The sequence below is a fragment of the Staurois parvus genome, unplaced genomic scaffold (genome assembly GCF_062004578.1).
Source record: "Staurois parvus isolate SC_StPar_1 unplaced genomic scaffold, SC_StPar_1.0 ptg000165l, whole genome shotgun sequence".
In the NCBI taxonomy this organism is placed as follows: Eukaryota; Metazoa; Chordata; class Amphibia; order Anura; family Ranidae; genus Staurois; species Staurois parvus.
The window spans coordinates 11,935,835-11,955,909 of NW_028317961.1; the positions used below are offsets into that span (position 1 = coordinate 11,935,835).

Here is a 20,075-nt window from a genome sequence, read left to right on the forward strand (position 1 = left end):
TGAGTGCCCAAACTTTTGTACATATACATGCACACGCAAAATAATTTTTTAAAAACTTTTTTTTTGTATTTAGCCTAGTCTGCACATCTGAAGGCCCCTCCTGACCCAGAGAAGAGCTGTAGATATGGGACAAACAACTTTCTATCAACGCTCTATTTCAGGGTGACTAAAACAACCACAACGACAACACAATGCAGGGAAAACAACACATAATACAGAAGAAAAAGCTAGAGAAAGACTACATCACATTTAATGCAAACTTTTACAATAACAAAAACGTTTGCAGTTTTTGTGTAATATCGCACACTTATACTGCATAAGGCAACTGCCATTCCAATTTATGCTACCAAATAGGAAATATCCATCGCAGCCCAAGCATACGGACTGTTGTCACAGGTTTGGAGTATATACTATGTAAAGCTTATTTAACCTATTTGAAATCCATGCTTCTAAAATGCTTTGAGTGGTTATAAAACAGGTTCTATTTCACAAAATCACAAAAGCACAGGTAAGGAAAAAAGGGTCACAAAACAGTGGTGTAAGTACCACCTCTTCTAATATAACCCTTGGCTTGGAAATGGAGAGCCAGGTCAGATAAATCGATATTGGTGAAAGATGAGTCAACAAAGTAACCTAGAAACAGAACATGCAGAAATGAAGTAAAGAAGAAAAAAGTTTAAATAAAAGGTTTGTAATTGAAGATGGGATGGAAAGAGCAATGAATTTACAGTACCAGTTGAGCACTTGTTGCAGTTCATGTACATTTACCATTCACATACTAATTAACAATAAGAAATGTATACTAAAGGAACCCGAGAAGTCTAATTCATGTAAAAACTGTTGCTAACTTAAGAACTGTGCAAGTAATACACCTTACACTTGCTCTACAGTACCTTTAATATTTTATTTGTATATCCCTAATACAACAACTTTGCCCTCATTGTCAGCATTTAATGCAAACAGTATCACAACAATTTAGCAACCTTAAAGTGAAACTGCACTGCATCTGAGAACCACAAACCAAAAATGCTTTTTAATTCATTGTTAATATTCAAAGCAAACTCAGCCATTCATCCATTTCTCCATGCTTTATTTTGCTGAGAATTAATTTTAAAAAATACCCCCTGGTATTTCTGTCAGTGGCCATCTTGGGTAAGGGCAGATGATTCATGTAGCATTTACTTCCTTGAATCCATCTGCCCTTAGCTCGGGCATTGGCTGAGCTGAGAACCCTCCCCTCCCCTCCTGAAGGATCCTGGGATGTGTGATATCATTTGCCTAGGCATGGAAACTGGGGAGTAACTGAAGAAATTAAAAAAAAAAAGAAAAAAGTTCAAAAGCAAGTAAATACCTTCCTATCTATTTACCAATGGATTAAAAATAGTCAAATGTTGATTGAGAAAATGAAGTTCCACTTTAATTACAGGGACGTACCTACATACCCTATAAAGTACAAGGCAACATCTAATCAACAGCACGCTCCAGTTTTCAACTAATCTTACCAAGCTGGAAAAAACAAACACAGTGGCACTCTTTTAAATATCCAGAAAGAAGAGTGCAAAGCACTGTACCTGAGCTACTTATACTTTGGTTGCTGTGCAGAGAGCCTCCCCAAGACCATCTGTTATTCTTCTGTTTTGGCTTCTGACTCCTTTGCATTGTACGTCTCACTACTGCTTCATGGCGTTCCTTCAAAAGAAAACACAGCAAAGTTAGCTGACAGCCTGAAGAAAATTGGTCAACAGTTCAGCAGTAGAAATATGAAGACATGTTCTTACTACACACATTTGTGCAAGTCTTTTTATTGGAAACACAGTATTAAGCACAAAAGGATGTTAGAAGAGGTACATAAAAATAGGATTTTAAAATCCTGTTCCTGGAGGGACACAGGACATCATATATTTTGGGTTATACTGTCGCTTACAGGAGGACTGGACAATAGCAAACAAAAAAATATGTAGGCCCACCCAGGATAACCCTTCTTTCTACCAAGCATGTCTCAGTTTATAGCAAGCAGTACCAGGACCATGACTGTAAATACAAAGGGGTGGGACATGTAACCTTAAATGGACTAAAGAAGAGGATTTTACTGTTAGTACAAAAAGAGGAATTTTGACTTTGCTGTAAATTCCATATATTAGAGTAGAATACAGGACACAGGCAACTTATTTATACACTGTGTGTTGTAGGTCTATACCTTTAGGTGATTAGAGACTGGCAAGCTTCTGAGGACACGACACCCCCCCGGGGCACCGAGCTTATAATCTGAACCCACTCTGTAAGTCCTCGGTTTTGTGACAAGCAATAAAGAGTAAACAAGGACAATCAGGGAGGGTATCCTGTGTCCCGTAGTGTACGTCAAGATATGAAATTTAGAGGTAAATCAAAATTTCTATTATCCTAATCACACAGTACAAGACATAGCACTCCTATTCATACACCATGGGACATCTCCAAGCAATGAATAAGGGTGGGCAACTGCTAGGTAAATGGCGCGATGCCAACAGACCCAAAAACCAACTGGGATCAGGGACCCAAGTTCAGAGTGCTGCTGCAGGAACCTTACAGCCAATAGCTCCAACTGCAGAAGATTGGACATTCACCTGGTAAAGCTTTGAACAGAAAACCAGGTAACAGCCTTACAAAGTTGGGCAATGGTTTTGCATAGAGCAGTCACAATCCTCATCTTCTTGGGTTCTGGCCGGCACTCTTTGCTCCACTTCCTATGGTGGCCCTGCCCCCTCGTCACTGGATTTGATTGTATCCAATGAGAAGGAAGAGTTAGAGAGAGCAAGCAGTGCTGCTGCTCCCGGACACAGCGCTGGATTGAGATCAGGCTCAGGTAATTATATGGTGGGGCAGAAGGGGGAGCTGACGATAGAAGATTTTTTACCTTAATGTAGAGAATTCATTAAGGTAAAAAAACTGAGTATAATTGTACACAACAGACCTAAATGAGAGCCAAACAAAGATGCTTCCAGCGGGCCATCACATATGAAGCTCAAGAATCCACACATCTGTTCCACACGTTCTGTCAGGAAAAAAGATACACTGTCACGGTGGAGAGACCATTTCACCAGTTTGGCAAAATTAAGGTCACAGCCAGAATAGGATGAAGGGAAGAACACCTACCAGCTGAAACAGTGTTTTAAAGAGGGATTCTAGCTGTTGGTCAGTAGAGTCCTTGGATGCCCTTTACCTTTAGAGGATTCCTTGTTAAGGTGAGTCACTGGCAGATCCACAGTGCGTATGACACAATTTACCAAAATCTTTCCCAAATAAGAACAAATGTGGCAAACACTCCAGAGCCTATCTGGGTGTTTCCAATCCCAATAGAGGAATAGATAGAAGAGCAAGTATATGAACACTGTATGAACACTGAAAGAGCCAAGATTTGAGACAGCAGGCTGATACAAATGCCGAGTAGTACACACTGCATCAATAAGAGCTGAAAAGGCTGCTTGCCAATCTGGGGTAATGACAGAAGACTGCAATAACTCAAAAACAATTTCATTAGGGAGAGACTATCAAGACCCTAAATCAGAGTCAAAGACAGTAACTGCGACCGATGTCCCAGCTGCCTCTAAGGGTGCAGGTAGATCAGAAATTGTCTTTGCATGGAATAGCACTCAGAGTCTCTGCAGTCAGCACCAGCAGAGAAGTGGGTGAATTTGGCCACAAAGTCTTGAGTGGCTGTAGAAAAGATCCCGAGGGGAATCAGCCTCACCAAGCGAAACAAAGAAGGACCTCTATGACAAGGTGGACGACTAAGGAAATGGGTTAGACTTTGCCCAGCAAAGCTGAGAAGAAAACTTCTATCCTCTTAAGATATTATCAAAAAAATGGGGCATGCTTGTAGCAGGAAGAGTTATCTTGAGCTGGCTTACAGATTTTTTGTTTGCCGGAGTCCAATCCTCCTGTAGGCAGCACTATAACTCAAAAGGATATAACTTCCAGTGTCCTTCAATGGATATGAAAAAAAAAATAACAAGAACTACTTGAAATCTCTGAAAACTAGAGATTTTTAGTCCTATTCAATAGAAAGGTGTAAAATAAGTTTGGACCCACTAATACATATCGCACAACACCAGCGCTTACTCATAGCCAATGACTAAGCACTAGTGTAGTGCAAAACATGTTAGTGGTACATCCTACTCCTCTGCTACTCTTTCCTTGAAGCTGTTTTCTTGTTTGGCGACTTTCTAAATAAAAGTGTTTCTTCAGTAGTGCAGGGGTCTGGAATTCCATTTTCCTTCATCAATACCATTTTCTGTTAAGCACAGATTAGGCACAAGAAGCACAATTGTAAAATACAGAAACAATCCAAAGGCCTCTTGGACACTGCAGCTTAACCTCTTCACGCCGAGCGCACACAAATGTGTGGCCTCTTGGCGTCTGGGCCTTGACGCCGAGCGGGCGCACATTTGCGTGCAATTAAATAAAACGTGCTGAGAGCGCGCACCCTGCTCTCTCCCAATACACGTCCGGTGCTCACGGAAAGGTCTCGATCTCCTCTTGTGATCGGGACCTTTCCCGATCATGTGACCACCGTGACAGTGAATCACGGCGGTCACATGACTCTAAAACCCCGCTCGCCTCCTGGCTTCTGAAACCCTTAAAGGGTCAGGAGGCGCTGGCGCCAAGGAGTTAAAAAAGCACAGCCCATTGTTTACAATGTGCCTGCGCATAAACAATTGCTGTGAATTCTTGAGCAAAAAAAAAAAAAAAAAGAAAAGAAAAACCTCCTTTTCCACTTAGTATATAGCACCGGTATGCACAAATACGCACATACGATCATAATTACTTTGAACATTCATTCATTTGCCTTTGGAATGTATTGCACACGTGAATATGCAGAACACAAAATGACAAAGAGACACAAATTACACCAGAAATGCTGATGCTCAAACATCAGTACCACATGGCAAGAGGCCAAAAGCAGCTTTATCTCAGACTTTTTAAAATGTTAACAAATCACCTTAGTGAAACTATGCAGCTTTCACATATATTTGCAAATGAATGCAACTAAGATCTCCGTTTTGAAACTAGACAATAATTAGGTGTGTACTCATTACTTATTTGTAGGGTGTGTGGTGGGGATTATTTTATTGTTTTTCTGTGTTTGTCATATTTATAGTATTGAACACAGACAAACAAAAAAAAGGCAATTTTGAGAAAAAGTTTCATGGCAAGCCAAGTGACCTACTTTTTCTTCTTCCAGTTTCTGTCTCCGCTTCTCATCCACAGCAGCGCGCCTTCTTTCCTCTTTGAGCCTCTGTTCCTCTAGTTTTTTCCTGCGTTCCTCCATATGCTTCTCATAGTGCTGCCGTGCTTTAATTTCTTTCTCTAACCATAGATGCTCTCGTGCAGCTAATAATGAAAAAGCATATAATCAAACATAGAAAACTGTGTATTACCTAGGCACATTTCTTATAACTGTAGACGTTTTATACTAATTGCTAGGAATCACATAGCTGGGTCATTTAGCTGACATTTGTTTTCTGCAGTTATATAATACAAGCACTGCCTCTGCAAAAATAGAAATGCCTTTGTGACTTGAACTGAAATACCTATTTTGGTTCTGCATTTACTTCAGAGCTTAACTTACAATGATATTAAAGGCTTGTTTTTTTGCTTTTTAATTACAAACATGTCATACTTACCTGCTCTATGCAGTGGTTTTGCACAGAGTAGTCCTGATCCTCTGGCGCTCCAGGCCCCTCCCTCCTGCCTAATGTACCCATATAACAAGCAGCTTGCTATGGGGACTACGGCTGCCAATAATTATTTTCATAATCGACTAGTTTGCAGATTATTGTTTCGATTAATCGGATAAAAACCTCAAAAAGCATATGGTGTATAATTTTGTCAATATGTAATGTTTAAAAAAAAGACAATTTATTCTTGAAGATCTATATGCAGTGGTAAATATAAATACCTAGCTATATGTTTAGGGAACAAACTATTTAATCCACTCCGAGAATAACAGACAGAAAAGATGTACAGTTAGGTCCATATATATTTGGACACAGGCACAATTTTAGTTTTTTTCAGGTATTCCCCAAAACATATTCAAGCTATAGTTATACAATGGATATGGGCTGAAAGTGCACACTCTCAGGTGTAATTTGAGGGTATTTACATCCAAATTGGAGGAAGGGTTTAGGAATTACAGCTCTTAAGAGTAGCCATCCCCCCTTTTTCAAGAGTCCAAAAGTAATTGGACAACTGAATCAAAAGCTGTTTCATGGCCAGGTGTGGGCTACTCCTTCGTTATTTCTTCATCAGGTAAGCAGGTAAAAGGTCTGGAGTTAATTCTAAGTGTGGCATTTGCATTTGGAATCTATTGCAGTGAACCTACATCATGTGTTCAAAGGAGCTGTCCATGCAAGTGAAACAGGCCATTGAAAGGCTTCAAAAACAAAATGAATCCATCAGAGAGATAGCAGCAACATTAGGAGTGGCCAGATCAACAGTGTGGTACATCCTGAAGAAAGAAGAACGCACTGGTGAGCTCAGCAACATAAAAAGGCATGGATGTCCACGGAAGACAACAGTGGTGGATGATCGCAGGATCCTCTCTATGGTAAAGAAAAACCCATTCACAACATCCAGACAAGTGAAGGAAACTCTCCAGGAGGTGGGCATATCATTGTCAAAGTCTACAATCAAGAGAAGACTTCACGAGAGCAAATACAGAGGGCTCACCACTAGGTACAAACCATTCATAAGCCTGAAGAACAGAAAAGCCAGATTAAACTTTGCCAAAAAACATCTAAAAAAGCCAGAGCAGTTCTGGAAAAGCATTCTTTAGTTGGATGAAACTAAGATGAATCTGTACCAGAATGACAGGAAGGAAAAAGTGTGGAGAAGACTTGGAACAGCTCATGATCCAAAGTACACAACGTCATCTTTAAAACATGGTGGAGACAGTGTGATGGCATGGGCATGCATGGCTTCCAGTGGCACTGGGTCTTTGGTTTTATTGATGATGTGACAGAAGCAGCCGGATGAATTCTGCAGTGTTTAGAGATATACTATCAGCCTGGATTCAACCAAATGCAGCAAAGTTGATTGGACGATGTTCAGATGGACAATGATCCAAAACACACTGCAAAAGCCACCCAAGAACTTTTGAAAGAAAAGAAGTGGAATATTCTGCAATGGCCGAATCAATCACCTGATCTCAACCCAAATGACAATGCATTTCACTTGCTGAAGGCAAAGCTAAAGGCAGAAAGACCCACAAACAACTAAAGACAGCTGCAGTTAGAGCATGGCAAAGCATCAGAAAGGAGGAAACCCGGTCTTTGGTAATGTCCATGGGTTCCAGACTTCAGGCAGTCATTGCCAGTAAAGGATTCTCAATAAAATATTAAAAATGAACATTTTATTTAAGATTATATTCAATTGTCCAATTACTTTTGGTCCCTTGAAAAAGTGGGGATGGGTACTCTTAAGAGCTGTAATTCCTAAACCCTTCCAATTTGGATGTACACACCCTCAAAATAAACATGAGAGTGTGCACTTTCAGCCCACATCCATGATTTAACTTAAGCTTGAATATGTTTTGTGCCTGTGTCCAAATATATATGGAACTGTGTGTGTGTGTATGTATATATATATATATATATATATATATATATATATATATATATAAGAGAGAGAGAGAGAATTTGGATATACAGAATAATTTAACTGGGAGCCAGACATGAAGCTACATGAAGGGATTCAGGGGCATACAAATCTTTTAGATTAAAGTAGTACTAAAGGCTGAGATTTGTTTTGCGTGGATATATTCATTTTAAATATAATGTACATTACTGGTAAACCTTTACTTTAAATTAATTGTAATGCCCTATACCACCTCCAGTCTATCAGTCTCCAGCTTCACTGGGCTCAGATGCTGATCTTCTCTGCACAGGGCCCTTAAAATGATTGTAAAGCTGCTTTCACACTGTTCTGTTTTTCTTCCACTTTTTCTTTAAAAAAGCTGATGAAAAACATTAGACCATTTATTCCTATAAAACTCATTCACATTGGTCCAGTGGATTTTTCAAATTCCTGCTTGCTGCATTTTTAGTGCAGGTTTGGAGCGATAAAAAAAAAACAACGCACCAAAAGAATCACCTCCCTATTGAAATCAATAGAAAATGTGACAAAAAAATGCATAAAAAACTCACCTCCGATGCATTTTTAGTGCAGATTTTTGAGTCACATGTCTCTTAAAAAAACGCACCACAAATGTAAAAACATGGCAAAAGCGCTGCAAAAGCACATATGCGTTTTTGCCACAGATCAGTGTGAAAGTAGCCTAAACGTTTTTTTTGAACAACAAACTTGTCATACTTACCTGCTCTGTGTAATGGTTTTGCACAGAGCAGCCCCGATTCTACTCTTCTGAGGGTCCTCCACCAACTCCTCTGGCTCCTCCTGCCTTCAGAATACCACCAGAGCAAGCCGCAAAGTACAGTATAGAGTGCCCCTAAATCAAGGTTAAAAAAAAACTTCTGCCTTTATCACTGCCTTCTACTGCGCAGGACTACAAGTCACATGAGGCATTGCTCCTCACATTCACAAGATCAGGCACTTACTGACATGTATGGGCAGTGTACTGAGTTGTATGTGTGCTGCACGGTATTTTTCTCATATGTAATCAAATAATGCATTCTGTTTGCAGGCCAACTAATTGGCTGACCAATTAATCGATCATGAAAATAGTTGACAGCGGTTGATTAGTTGTTTCAGCCCTACTGGCGGCATCCTGAGCCAGTGCTCTGTGTCCAATAACACACAGAGCACAGCTTTCACTCTCTCCTCATTGGTTCACTGGCTGTGATTGATGGCTACCGCTGCTGTCTCAGCCAATGAGGAGGGAGAGACCTGGGAGAGTCAAGGCTCTCGTGCACACTGCTGGATCAGAATGGGGCTCAGGTAAGTTGGGGGGGGGGGGCTCTGCTGCACACAGAAGATTTTTCACCTTTATGCATAGAATGCATGAAGCTAAAAAACCTTGAGCCTTTACAACCACTTTGATAAAGTGTTTTTCATATTTTATATATATATATATATATATATATATATATATATATATATATATATATATATATATATATATATATATATACACACACACACACATACTATCTCACGGAAGTGAGTACACCCCTCACACTTTTGTAATATTTTATTATATCTTTTCATGTGACAACACTGAAGAAATGACACTTTGCTACAATGTAAAGTAGTGAGTGTACAGCTTGTATAACTGTGTAAATTTGCTGTCCCCTCAAAATAACTCAACACACAGCCATTAATGTCTAAACCACTGGCAACAAAAGTGAGTACACCCCTAAGTAAAAATGTCCAAATTGGGTCCAATTAGCCATTTTCCCTCTCCAGTGTCATGTGATTCGCTAGTGTCAAAAGGGGAGCAGGTGTGTTAAATTTGGTGTTATCACTCTCTCATACTGGCCACTGGAAGTTCAACATGGAACCTCATGGCAAAAAAACTCTCTGAGGATCTGAAAAAAAGAATTGTTGCTCTACATAAAGATGGCCTAGGCTATAAGAAGATTGCCAAGACCCTGAAACTGAGCTGCAGCATGGTGGCCAAGACCATACAGCGGTTTAACAGGACAGGTTCCACTCAGGACAGGCCTCGCCATGGTCGACCAAAGGAGTTGAGTACACATGTTCAGCGTCATATGCAGAGGTTGTCTTTGGGAAATAGACATATGAGTGCTGCCAGCATTGCTGCAGAGGTTGAAGGGGTGGGGGGTCAGCCTGTCAGTGCTCCGACCATACGTCGCACACTGCATCAAATTGGTCTGCATGATTGTTGTCCCAGAAGGAAGCCTCTTCTAAAGATGATGCACAAGAAAGGCAGCAAACAGTTTGCTGAAGACAAGCAGACTAAGGACATGGATTACTGGAACCATGTCCTGTGGTCTGATGAGACCAAGATAAACATATTTGGTTCAGATGGTGTCAAGCGTGAGTGGCGGCAACCAGGTGAGGAATACAAAGACAAGTGTGTCTTGCCTACAGTCAAGCATGGTAGTTGGAGGGTCATGGTCTGGGGCTGCATGTGTGCTGCCAGCAATGTGGAGCTACAGTTCATTGAGGGAACCATGAATGCCAACATGTACTGTGACATACTAAAGTAGAACATGATCCCCTCCCTTCGGAGACTTGGGCTGCAGGGCAGTATTTCAACATGATAACGACCCCAAACACACCTCCAAGTCAACCACTGCCTTGCTAAAGAAGCTGAGGGTAAAGTTGACGGACTGGCCAAGCATGTCTTCAGACCTAAACCATATTGAGCATCTGTGGGGCATCCTCAAACGGAAGGTGGAGAAGCGCAAGGTCTCTAACATCCACCATCTCTGTGATGACGTCATGGAGGAGTGGAACAGGACTCCAGTGACAACCTGTGAAGCTCTGGTGAACTCCATGCCCAAGAGGGTTAAGGCAGTGCTGGAAAATAATGGTGACCACACAAAATATTAACACTTTGGGCCCAATTTGGACATTTTCACTTAGAGGTGTACTCACTTTTGTTGCCAGAGGTTTAGACATTAATGCTATGTGTTGAGTTATTTTGAGGGGACAGCAAATTTACACTGTTATACAAGCTGTACACTCACTACTTTACATTGTAGCAAAGTGTCATTTCTTCAGTGTTGTCACATGAATAGATATAATAAAATATTTACAAAAATGTGAGGGTTGTACTCACTTCTGTGAGATACTGTGTATATACACACACGTAAATAAAGAAAAGCAAATGACAAACTCTAGAAAACCAAAAAAAACCAAAAAAAAAACCATGCAGACACAGAACTGCGCCTTTCCTAATGAAGCTTACGATACGTTGTATAAGAGGTAGAGATACAACAGGTAATGTGAAAACAGAAAAATGTTTAGCACAAAGAATTACTGCAGACAACACACCGCTAAGTATGCTTCCATTTACAAAGACTACGAAAAAAACATGTAAAAATTAAACCTACTGATGCACTAAAAATTTTTCGCACTAAAAATTGCATATTGCAATTTTAAAAAAATGCTATCAGGGGTGTGGAAATTTTTGAAAAAACTACTTGTCCAGGGACTAAATCGGGGCCCCAATCTACTTGTCCCTCATGGCAATCTACTTGTCCAGATAAAAAATAAAATAAAAAAATTAACCAAAACCGTATTCAAATTGGAGGTGATTTTAGGAATGTCTGGGGCTTTTAAAAACAAAAGGGGCTTTATGGCAACTTAAATGTGTAATATTTTTAACATGATGTTTATCTCCTCCTCCCCGCCTGTTTCCAGCACTGCACCCGGGGACTAGCAGGGAGGAGAGAGACCTTGCAGTGTGATGAACAACGATTGGCTGCTCCTCAGGAAAGGGTGGGGTCAGGGCTTGTACTTTATCCCTTTCGCTGCCAGAGCCATTTTTGCGTTTTTTTGCACACGTTTAAAAAATAATTTTAGGCCTGAATATTACATAAAACCCCAAAACATGATATATTTTCTGAAAGCAGAGACCCTAGAGAATAAAATAGTGGTAGATCCAATGTTTTATGTCGCATGATATTACTGCAACATTTCAGTAAAAAATACAAGCAAGTTAATTTTAGGGCACAAAAAAGCAATAAATTACCCTATTTTTTTGTAAAATACAAAAGATGAGGTTGCACCAAGTAAATAGATATCCAACTTGTCAAACCTTAAATTTGTGCACTCATGAAATGGCAATGAACTTCAGTACCCTTTATTTTCTATAGGTCGACACTTTTAACCTCCCTAGCGGTCTGTCAGTATTTCTGTGCTCAAAATGGTACATTTTTTTGCATCGAAATATGCATTTTTTTTTTATTGTAGGCCTATAATTTTTAGGAATAACTCACTGAAATCTGTCTGAACAAGAGTCTAGTAAACATCCCAGGTATGTTAAAATTTTAAACACAAAATCATAAATTATAATTTAATAAATAATCATAAAAAATAATAATATAATAATAATAAATTTAATTCAATAATATAACCAAACCAAAAACAATGAAATTTGAAATATAGCGCCAAGTTTGCACATCACTGAGCAAAGTCGCAAAATCGTTTTCAGTGTCTGATGATGAATTTCCCCACGAATCATTATCACTCAATTCTGCAAGTGGTTCTAATTTACTATCGCTGTTCTCTAGCTGGTCTAAAACTGCTTTTGACCTAAAGGGACGCTTTTTGGACGCCATGGACGTTTCTCAGTTTCCTTGCAGAAAGAACAGTAAAAATGCAGGCAGAGCACAGGACAAAGCACTAGGGACAAAATGTATGTGAAATGCTTTGATACAGTAATGTTTTACTATGTGATTTTAGTGAATTTAGTGAATGTCACTTTTTCACATTTTTAAATTTGCTGCCGTTCCGTCCCCATACGTCCTGACGTCGCAGGGAAAGGAACCCAGAAGACAGATGCCGTCATCGGCCGGAGGACATTGCAGGGGAGGCTGCAGGAGAGACATTGCGGGAGCGAAGGACAAGGTAAGTGAAGAAGAGATCCCAGAGCAGAGCTGCATGGTAATCCCGAGTGTAGCTCGGGGTTACCGCTTTTGGTGCTGAAACTTTACCCCGAGCTAAACTCGGGAACACCTCCAGAGAGGTAAAAGGTTCTGCTAGGTCACCAGTTTAGTGTTATGAAGGAGGTCTCTCATTCTGCCATGCGCGGCGATATGTAACATGCGTAGGCGCCCCAGCGTGTGCTTTTATGATTGTACGTGAATATATGTGGGGGTGGGGGCCTCAGTATTATTTTTTGGGGGGATGGTATGTGCTTGAGTGTAACTTTAATTTTATACAATTAAAGAAAAAAAAATTTTTTTTGGTGACAAAATCTCTTTGAGACATCCAAGGTCTAAAAGATCCTGGAAGTCTCCCCTCTGCTCCACTGAATGTAATATGGTGCACATCACACCATATTACATTCTTTTCCGGGGATTGCATTACAATCTTTCAGCGGAGACCCGGAAGTGACATCGTAACGTCTAACTTCTGGGTCAGCACAAGAAGGGGAGGGGAGCGGACTTGTGCACATCACACCATATTACATTCTTTTCCAGGGATTGCATTACAATCTCTCAGCGGGGACCCGGAAGTGACATAACGTCACTTCCGGGACAGTACAAGAAGGGGAGAGGAGCGGACTTGTCTGCTCTTCTCCCTCCCCTCTAGCCGACGGTGAGCCAGGCCCACAGATGGGAAAACGGAGAACGGGAGATCTCACGTCGGGAGTGCGGAGAGGCTGGCACTATGTGAAGCAATCGGCGGCAGCGCTGCCGCCTATTGCTTCACCTGACAGGTGAGCCCTGCTGCTTGCCAGCAGGGCTCACCTGTCAGGTGAAGCAATAGGCGGCAGCGCTGCAGGGCGAAAGGTAGAAAGAAATTACCTGCCCAGCGCCCGGAACTACAAGTCCCAGGCGTCAGGCAATAGGAATCCAACATAGGGCAGCAGAGTGGCTAAATGGTTAGCACTCCCGCCTGGCAGTACTAGGATCATTGGTTCGAATCTCAACAACGGCACCACCTGCCTGGAGTTTGCATGTTCTCCCTGTGCCTGCGTGGATTTCCTCCGGGTACTCTGGTTTCCTCCCACACTCCAAAGACATACTGGTAGGTTAACTGGATCCTGTCTAAATTGGCCCTAGTATGTGTATGTATGAATGTGAGTTAGGGACCTTAGATTGCACACCCCTTGAGGGTTACTATATAAGTACCTGAACTAAATAAATAAATAAATCCCTGTGCTATCATAAAAAGACATGATATAAAGGGTTGTACAATATAATAGCTTTAAGTGTCTAGCAGTACATATCTAATGGTCTTTTCTTCAGGTCAAAAAGATGGATGGAAAGAAGGAAAGAGGAAATGGAGGGATTAAGTTAAAAAGAGGGATGACTATAAACTATGCAAAAGTTGATTGTGATGGCATTTGAATACTTTGTCATTTGTTTTTTTTTGGGTTATAGAACAAGTAACAGTTTCAAAATAATTCAAAATAATTGGACTGGAGCCAGAAACATAATCAGGGAATTTTGAAAGGACAAACAGAAATGTAAACTCTATTGTTATGGAGGCAATACTCTCTGGAATATACCTAGTTGGCCAGGGGTTCATCCTACAGCAAGATAATGACCTGAAACATACCTCCAGGCTGTGTTAGAACAACCTTAGAAGAACAACATGGTAGGGTTTAAAGAATGCAATGGCCAGCACAGTCTCCAGACAGTTCAGTTCAAGCTGGTTTGAGATGAACTGGACCGAAGGGTGAAAGGAAAGCAACCTATGTGTGCAAAACATTTGCAGAGTTTCTGCAACAGTTTTGGGAAGAATATACTGAATAATATTTGATTTCCGTTGTAGAAAGAAGACCATGCGTGTTTGGCTATTATATCTGCAAAAGGTGGCTACTTTGAGTTGGAGTCAAAAACTTAGATTACATTTTGTTGTAGAAAACGATGCCATGTTTTCTTTTTTATGTCCAAATTTTCATTTGTTCTAGGTTTTACTTTCAGAGTTCACTGAAACATTAAAATGCGTTAATTCCATTAAAAACAAGAAAAATGGGGGTGTTCTAAAACTTTTGACTGGTAGTACATGTGAATTTCAACTGTGCATTTAGCTGAATTTCCAAACATTTTACAGCCCAACTATAGCTCTGCCACGGTATCTACATTCTATTTGCCCTCCAGAGGATTTACCCCCCTTCTTGACCAGGCCATTTTTTGTGATAAGGCACTGCTTTATTTTAACTGACAATTGCACGGTCATGCAACGCTGCACCCAAATGAAATTTACGTCCTTTTCCCCCTACAAATAGAGCTTTCTTTCAGTGGTATTGATCGCCCGTGCATTTTTTAAAATAAAAAACGACCAACAATTTTGAGAAAAATAACAATATTTTTTACTTTTTGCTATTAAACATGTCCAGTAAAAAAATTTTAAAAATCAAATTTCGTCATAAATTTAGCCCAAAATGTATTCTGCTGCATGTGTTTGCTAAAACAAATCCCAATATGTGTAAATTAATTGGTTTAAGTGAAAGTTATAGTGTTTACAAATGACGGAATATATATACTGGAATTTTTTATTTTATTTTATTTTTTTTTACTAGTAATGGCGGCAATCAGCGACTTATAGCCGGACTGTGGCAGGCATTCTGACATGGGGGGGGGGGGGGGACTGACTTGGTGTCACTGACATCCCCAGTGACCAGTGCTAATAAAAAGCACCGACACTGTACTAATGGCACTGGACAGGGAGGGGTTAAGATGTGGGGTGATCAAACGGTTAACTGTGTGCTGTTTTATTGTGTGCGCTTTACACTGTAAGCACACTGCTTTGTATGGTTCTGCCGGGTCCCGGGAGAAGTTGCTGTTTTTGTGCCATTCTTTATTCATGGCTGTGTTCTTGGACAAAATATTGAGCAAGCCCACTCCCTGGGCTAAAAAGAAACCCCACACATGAATGGTCTCAGGGTGCTTTACTGTTGGCATGAGACAGTGATGGTAGTGCTCACCTTTTCTTCTCCAGACAAGGTTTTTTCTGGATGCCTCAAACGATCGGAAGGGGGATTCATCAGAGAAAATGACTTTACCCCAGTCCTCAGCAGTTTAATTCTTGAACATTTTTCAGAATATCAGTCTGTCCCTGATGTTTTTCTGGGACAGAAGTGGCTTCTTTGCTGCCCTTCTTGACACTAGGCCATCCTCAAAAAGTCTTTGCCTGACTGTGCATACAGATGCACTCACACCTGCCTGCTGCCATTCCTGAGCAAGCCCTGCACTGGTGGTGCCAATCTTAGCTGAATCAACTAATAAAAAGCACTGACACTGTACTAGTGGCACTGGGCAGGAAGGGGTTAACATCTGGGGCAATCAAGGGGTTTACTGTGTGCTCTTTCACTATGGGGGCTGTGTCTGTGTTTCACTTTAAGCACACTGCTTTGTATGGCTCTTCTATGCAGAGCCATACAAAGCAGTGTGCAGAAGCCGACAGGGGAGAGATCTGTATTGTTTACATACAGATCTCTCCCCCGTCAGAGATACTCAGCGATCACCGGGTGGCGGCGAGTAATCTTCGTCTGGGACCCAGTGATTGACAACTGAGGCCCCGAATGGCGGCGTGGGTAGGGGTAGGTACACCTGTTCAATTGCTTGGTAACACAAATTGCTAATCAGCCAATCACATGGCAGAAACTCAATGCATTTAGGCATCTAGACATGGAGAAGATGACTTGCTGAAGTTCAAACCGAGCATCAAAATGGGGATAAAAAGGAGATTTAAGTGACTTTGAAAGTGGCATGGTTTTTGGTGCCAGACAGACTGGTCTGAGTATTTCAGAAAATGCTGATCTACTGGAATTTTCATGCACAACTATCTCTAGGGAAATCAAGGTTCATTAGACCAGGCAACAATTTTCCAATCTTCTATTGTCCAGTTTTGGTGAGCCTGTGTGAATTGTAGCCTCTATTTCCTGTTCTTCATCATCTTCACCATGTCTACATGCTTAAATGCATTGTGTTGCTGCCATGTGCTTGGCTGATTAGTAATTTGTGTTACCAAGCAATTGAATAGGTGTACCTAATAAAGTGGTCAGAAAGTGTATAATGATGGCAGTGGGCAGTGTTCAATGCTGTATAGAACGGTACTCGTATTATGACATATGAACACAGTTCTATTTATCACTGCAAGCCCAGACTACGTGATGGTACAGTGCCCAGAAGGTGTGACAATGACTCTCTGGATGCACAGGAAGGGGTTGGAATATGCTGGACAACACTCAACCAAAAGCAGGACTGTAACCAGAGTTAGGGGACAATAAAGATGGTGGCAGCTGCCCACAGCAGTCTAAGGATGTTTACACAAGGGAGGTTTTTACAGATAACCTCCAAAAAATACATTAACCACTTAAGCCCCAGGACAATTCTGACATTCCTCTCCTACACATAAAACTCAGCACTATTTTGCTAGGATATGACTTAGAACTCCCAAATAAATATATATATATTTATTTATTTATTAAGCAGAGGCCCTACGGAATAAAATAATGGGTGTTGCAATTTTTTATGTCACGCAGTATTTCTGCAGCAACAGGGTGATACCTCACATGTATGGTGCGATTGCCTTTGCATGACAAGTCCTCTTTGTGAAGAGATCTGTGGTCTATGAGACCTCAGATCTCTCTTCTGACCTCCAAAGCAGCAGATAAAACCGAGATTGTAACCGAAACCAAAAGTGAAGAAATCCATTATGCTTTTGGTTTTTGACGTCACATAGTGGGAGGAACAAGATCAGTTCCTCTCACTGTGTTTGGGGAAACCGATGCTGCCAGTGGCATCCTTACCGGGCTCCCTGATCACTCAGGAGAGCCCAGTAAAGGTGGTCGCCTGTAAAAGTAATCCATTGGCTTCTTAGTAATTGCTGCAACTGCAGTGATGACCGAGATATCACCCATCAATTCCAGTGGTGTACCGGCATGTTGTTGGTCATCAAGTGGTTCAATGCACATATAATTGTCATATTTTGTTGAAATTAATGGTCTGACCACAGGGGTAAATTTGAAACAGTATGCAAAGTGAGCAAGCACTTTGCTAAGTAAACAGAGTATGTTTGAGCCAGCTTGGTTCAGATAAATGCTTACCTTTGCAGAACTTGTCCAACTGCTGTAAATTCTGTAATTTACTGCAGCAACTTGTGCTGCATACAGTAAGCTTTGCTGTCTTTCTGCTTGACTACTAGAAACTTTACTTCTGCATTCGCAAATTAACAGTTGGTCATACGGAACCTAAGCTTTTCAGCAACAGTCTTGTATTTTTTATCAATGAATATAAGGCATCCTCTGATTGGCTGTGGTAGAGATTGTGATATCATTTGCCTTGGCCACCGCTTTGTTACAAGTTTCCTTTAAGGGATACCACCTTTCTTGACAAGAAATTGTGTCACAATGGGCAATCTAAGCAAACTAACTACAGACAGCAAAATTTAAGAAATAGTAGGACAACTGTCTTTTTTTCATTAAGAGGCTGAATGGTATAAATGATAGTGCCACGCCACGAGATATTGCACAATTAACAGACCTCAGAGTGCATTTAAAGGGGAGGGTCTGTCTTAACTGCTGGGCAGACTGGACAGCATAGGAGCAGTGTGTATGGCCACTTACGTCAACCTGGTTGAACAAAACCTTTTCTTTACTGCTGACACCCTAATCACCTATCGAAAGTTTATTTTTTTATTAGCTCAAAGGGAATTCAACTTTTAGATCACCACTGAAAATGCATCTGTTTCTTTGTTTTTAACTTCACCAACATATTTAGAGCATATTTCACCACTTACATATTTTGATGATTTCATTAGATCAGCCATAAAAAAAATGCAACCTCAATAAACAGTGTACAGTTGCAGTATGGAGCTTGTTCAAAAACAATAAAATCTAAAGAAAGAAGTTCATGCAAAAGAAACATACCCATGATTTTCTCCTGCTCCTCTCGGCGCTCCCGGGCAAGTCTTTGTCTCTCATCGACTTTCAAGACAAGATGAGGTTCTGGAAAAAGCATGAAAATGCAAATATCTGTCAGCTAACGTAGTGAATAGAACCTGCACCTGAAGTGCATATGATTTCAGCTGATGGCCTCTGCACTTGGAAAAATAAACACTTCTGTACATACAGTTTTTATATAGTAATTTATGCCTAACATCCTTTTGTAAGACTAGTGACCTCTAAATATACAATATCCTGCCAATTCAAGCTGAACACACATTTCATTGTATAGTTTTACTTTAGAAAAGTATGCAGTGTCAACCTTTATTTCTCATAGCAAATAATTTAAATCTATTATTTTCTACCCATCAAAGGTTTGACAAGGTAAATGCTGCATGCATTGTTAGTTAAACAGTACTTGCTTTTTTTTTTAAATAAATGATGATCTATTCCCTTTTTTGAGTCGTTCATGGCAAAACCACAAATTCACAAACATTTTCTCCCAAATGAATGTGCGCAACAGAAAAACAATGGGAACACGTCTTATATAATAATAGAAGTTGGACAGTCACAGACCTTTCTTGTTCATTAATAGAATGTACAAGCATTCTAGTTCTGCACAATGATTCTGCATTACATAAATAAATTGCCTAACATGTTAAAAAACATATGTTGATACATTCTTGAGGGACATTCCCTTTCCTAATAAAGTAATCCTGTCATCGCACACATATCAGAAAGAAAAGTTACAACACTGGAAGATCTATACAAACATTGTCACTATAAAATGGAACTTCAGACAAAACTTTTTTGCAGTCTTAGGTTCATCATACACGTTCCAATCTGACTATACAATCGCTGTACAAAACTATGAGGATCTATTTAAAATATCCAATCAATTTTTATCCAATCACCTAGGCTCTTGCAGCACATACCTGTTGGTCGATCTAAAGGAGAATGGGGTGTGGAGAACTTTAAAAAGCGCAAAGAAGGGTTAAAAAAAAAAATATATATATATATATATACATACACATACATGCTCAAAACTTTACATACCCTGGCAGAAATTGTGAAATTTTGGCATTGATATTGCAAATATGACTGATCATGCCAAAAAATGCTCTTTTATTGAAGGATGATGATCATATGAAGCCATTTATTATCAAATAGTTGTTTGGCTCTTTTTTAAATCATAATGATAACAGAAATCACCCAAATGGCCATGATCAAAAGTTTACATACCCTGGAATTTTTATCCTTGGTACAGACACACAAGGTGACACACACGGGTTAAAATGCTAATTAGAGGTTAATGTCCCACATCTGTGGCTTTTTAAATTGCAATTAGTGTCAGTGTATAGTCAATGAGTTTGTTAGCTTTTATGTGGAAGCACTGACTAGGCTAGATACTGAGCCAGATACTGAGCCATGGGGATCAGTACCATAAGACGCACCTAGGTTTTAGAGGGGAAAAACAAGAAAAAAATATTCTGAACCAATGGACTGCAGACACAGTGCAGGGGATGACCAGAGACTGCGGACACAG

The 20,075-nt window shown here is 40.3% G+C and overlaps 1 protein-coding gene across 6 annotated transcripts in view; it reads right to left on the reverse strand.

Moving 5' to 3' along the window:
- The window catches only part of MAP7 (microtubule associated protein 7), a 245,121-nt gene that overhangs the window by 70,824 nt on the left and 154,222 nt on the right, over positions 1-20,075 (reverse strand). For all 6 annotated transcript variants that reach the window (XM_089676217.1, XM_089676219.1, XM_089676218.1 and 3 more), the window contains exons 3-5: positions 18,515-18,592; positions 5,207-5,370; positions 1,572-1,689 (exon numbers count right to left, since the gene is read on the reverse strand). In XM_089676217.1, the coding sequence (XP_089532343.1) occupies positions 1,572-1,689; positions 5,207-5,370; positions 18,515-18,592 (360 nt within the window). The remainder of the gene's footprint in view (positions 1-1,571; positions 1,690-5,206; positions 5,371-18,514; positions 18,593-20,075) is intronic.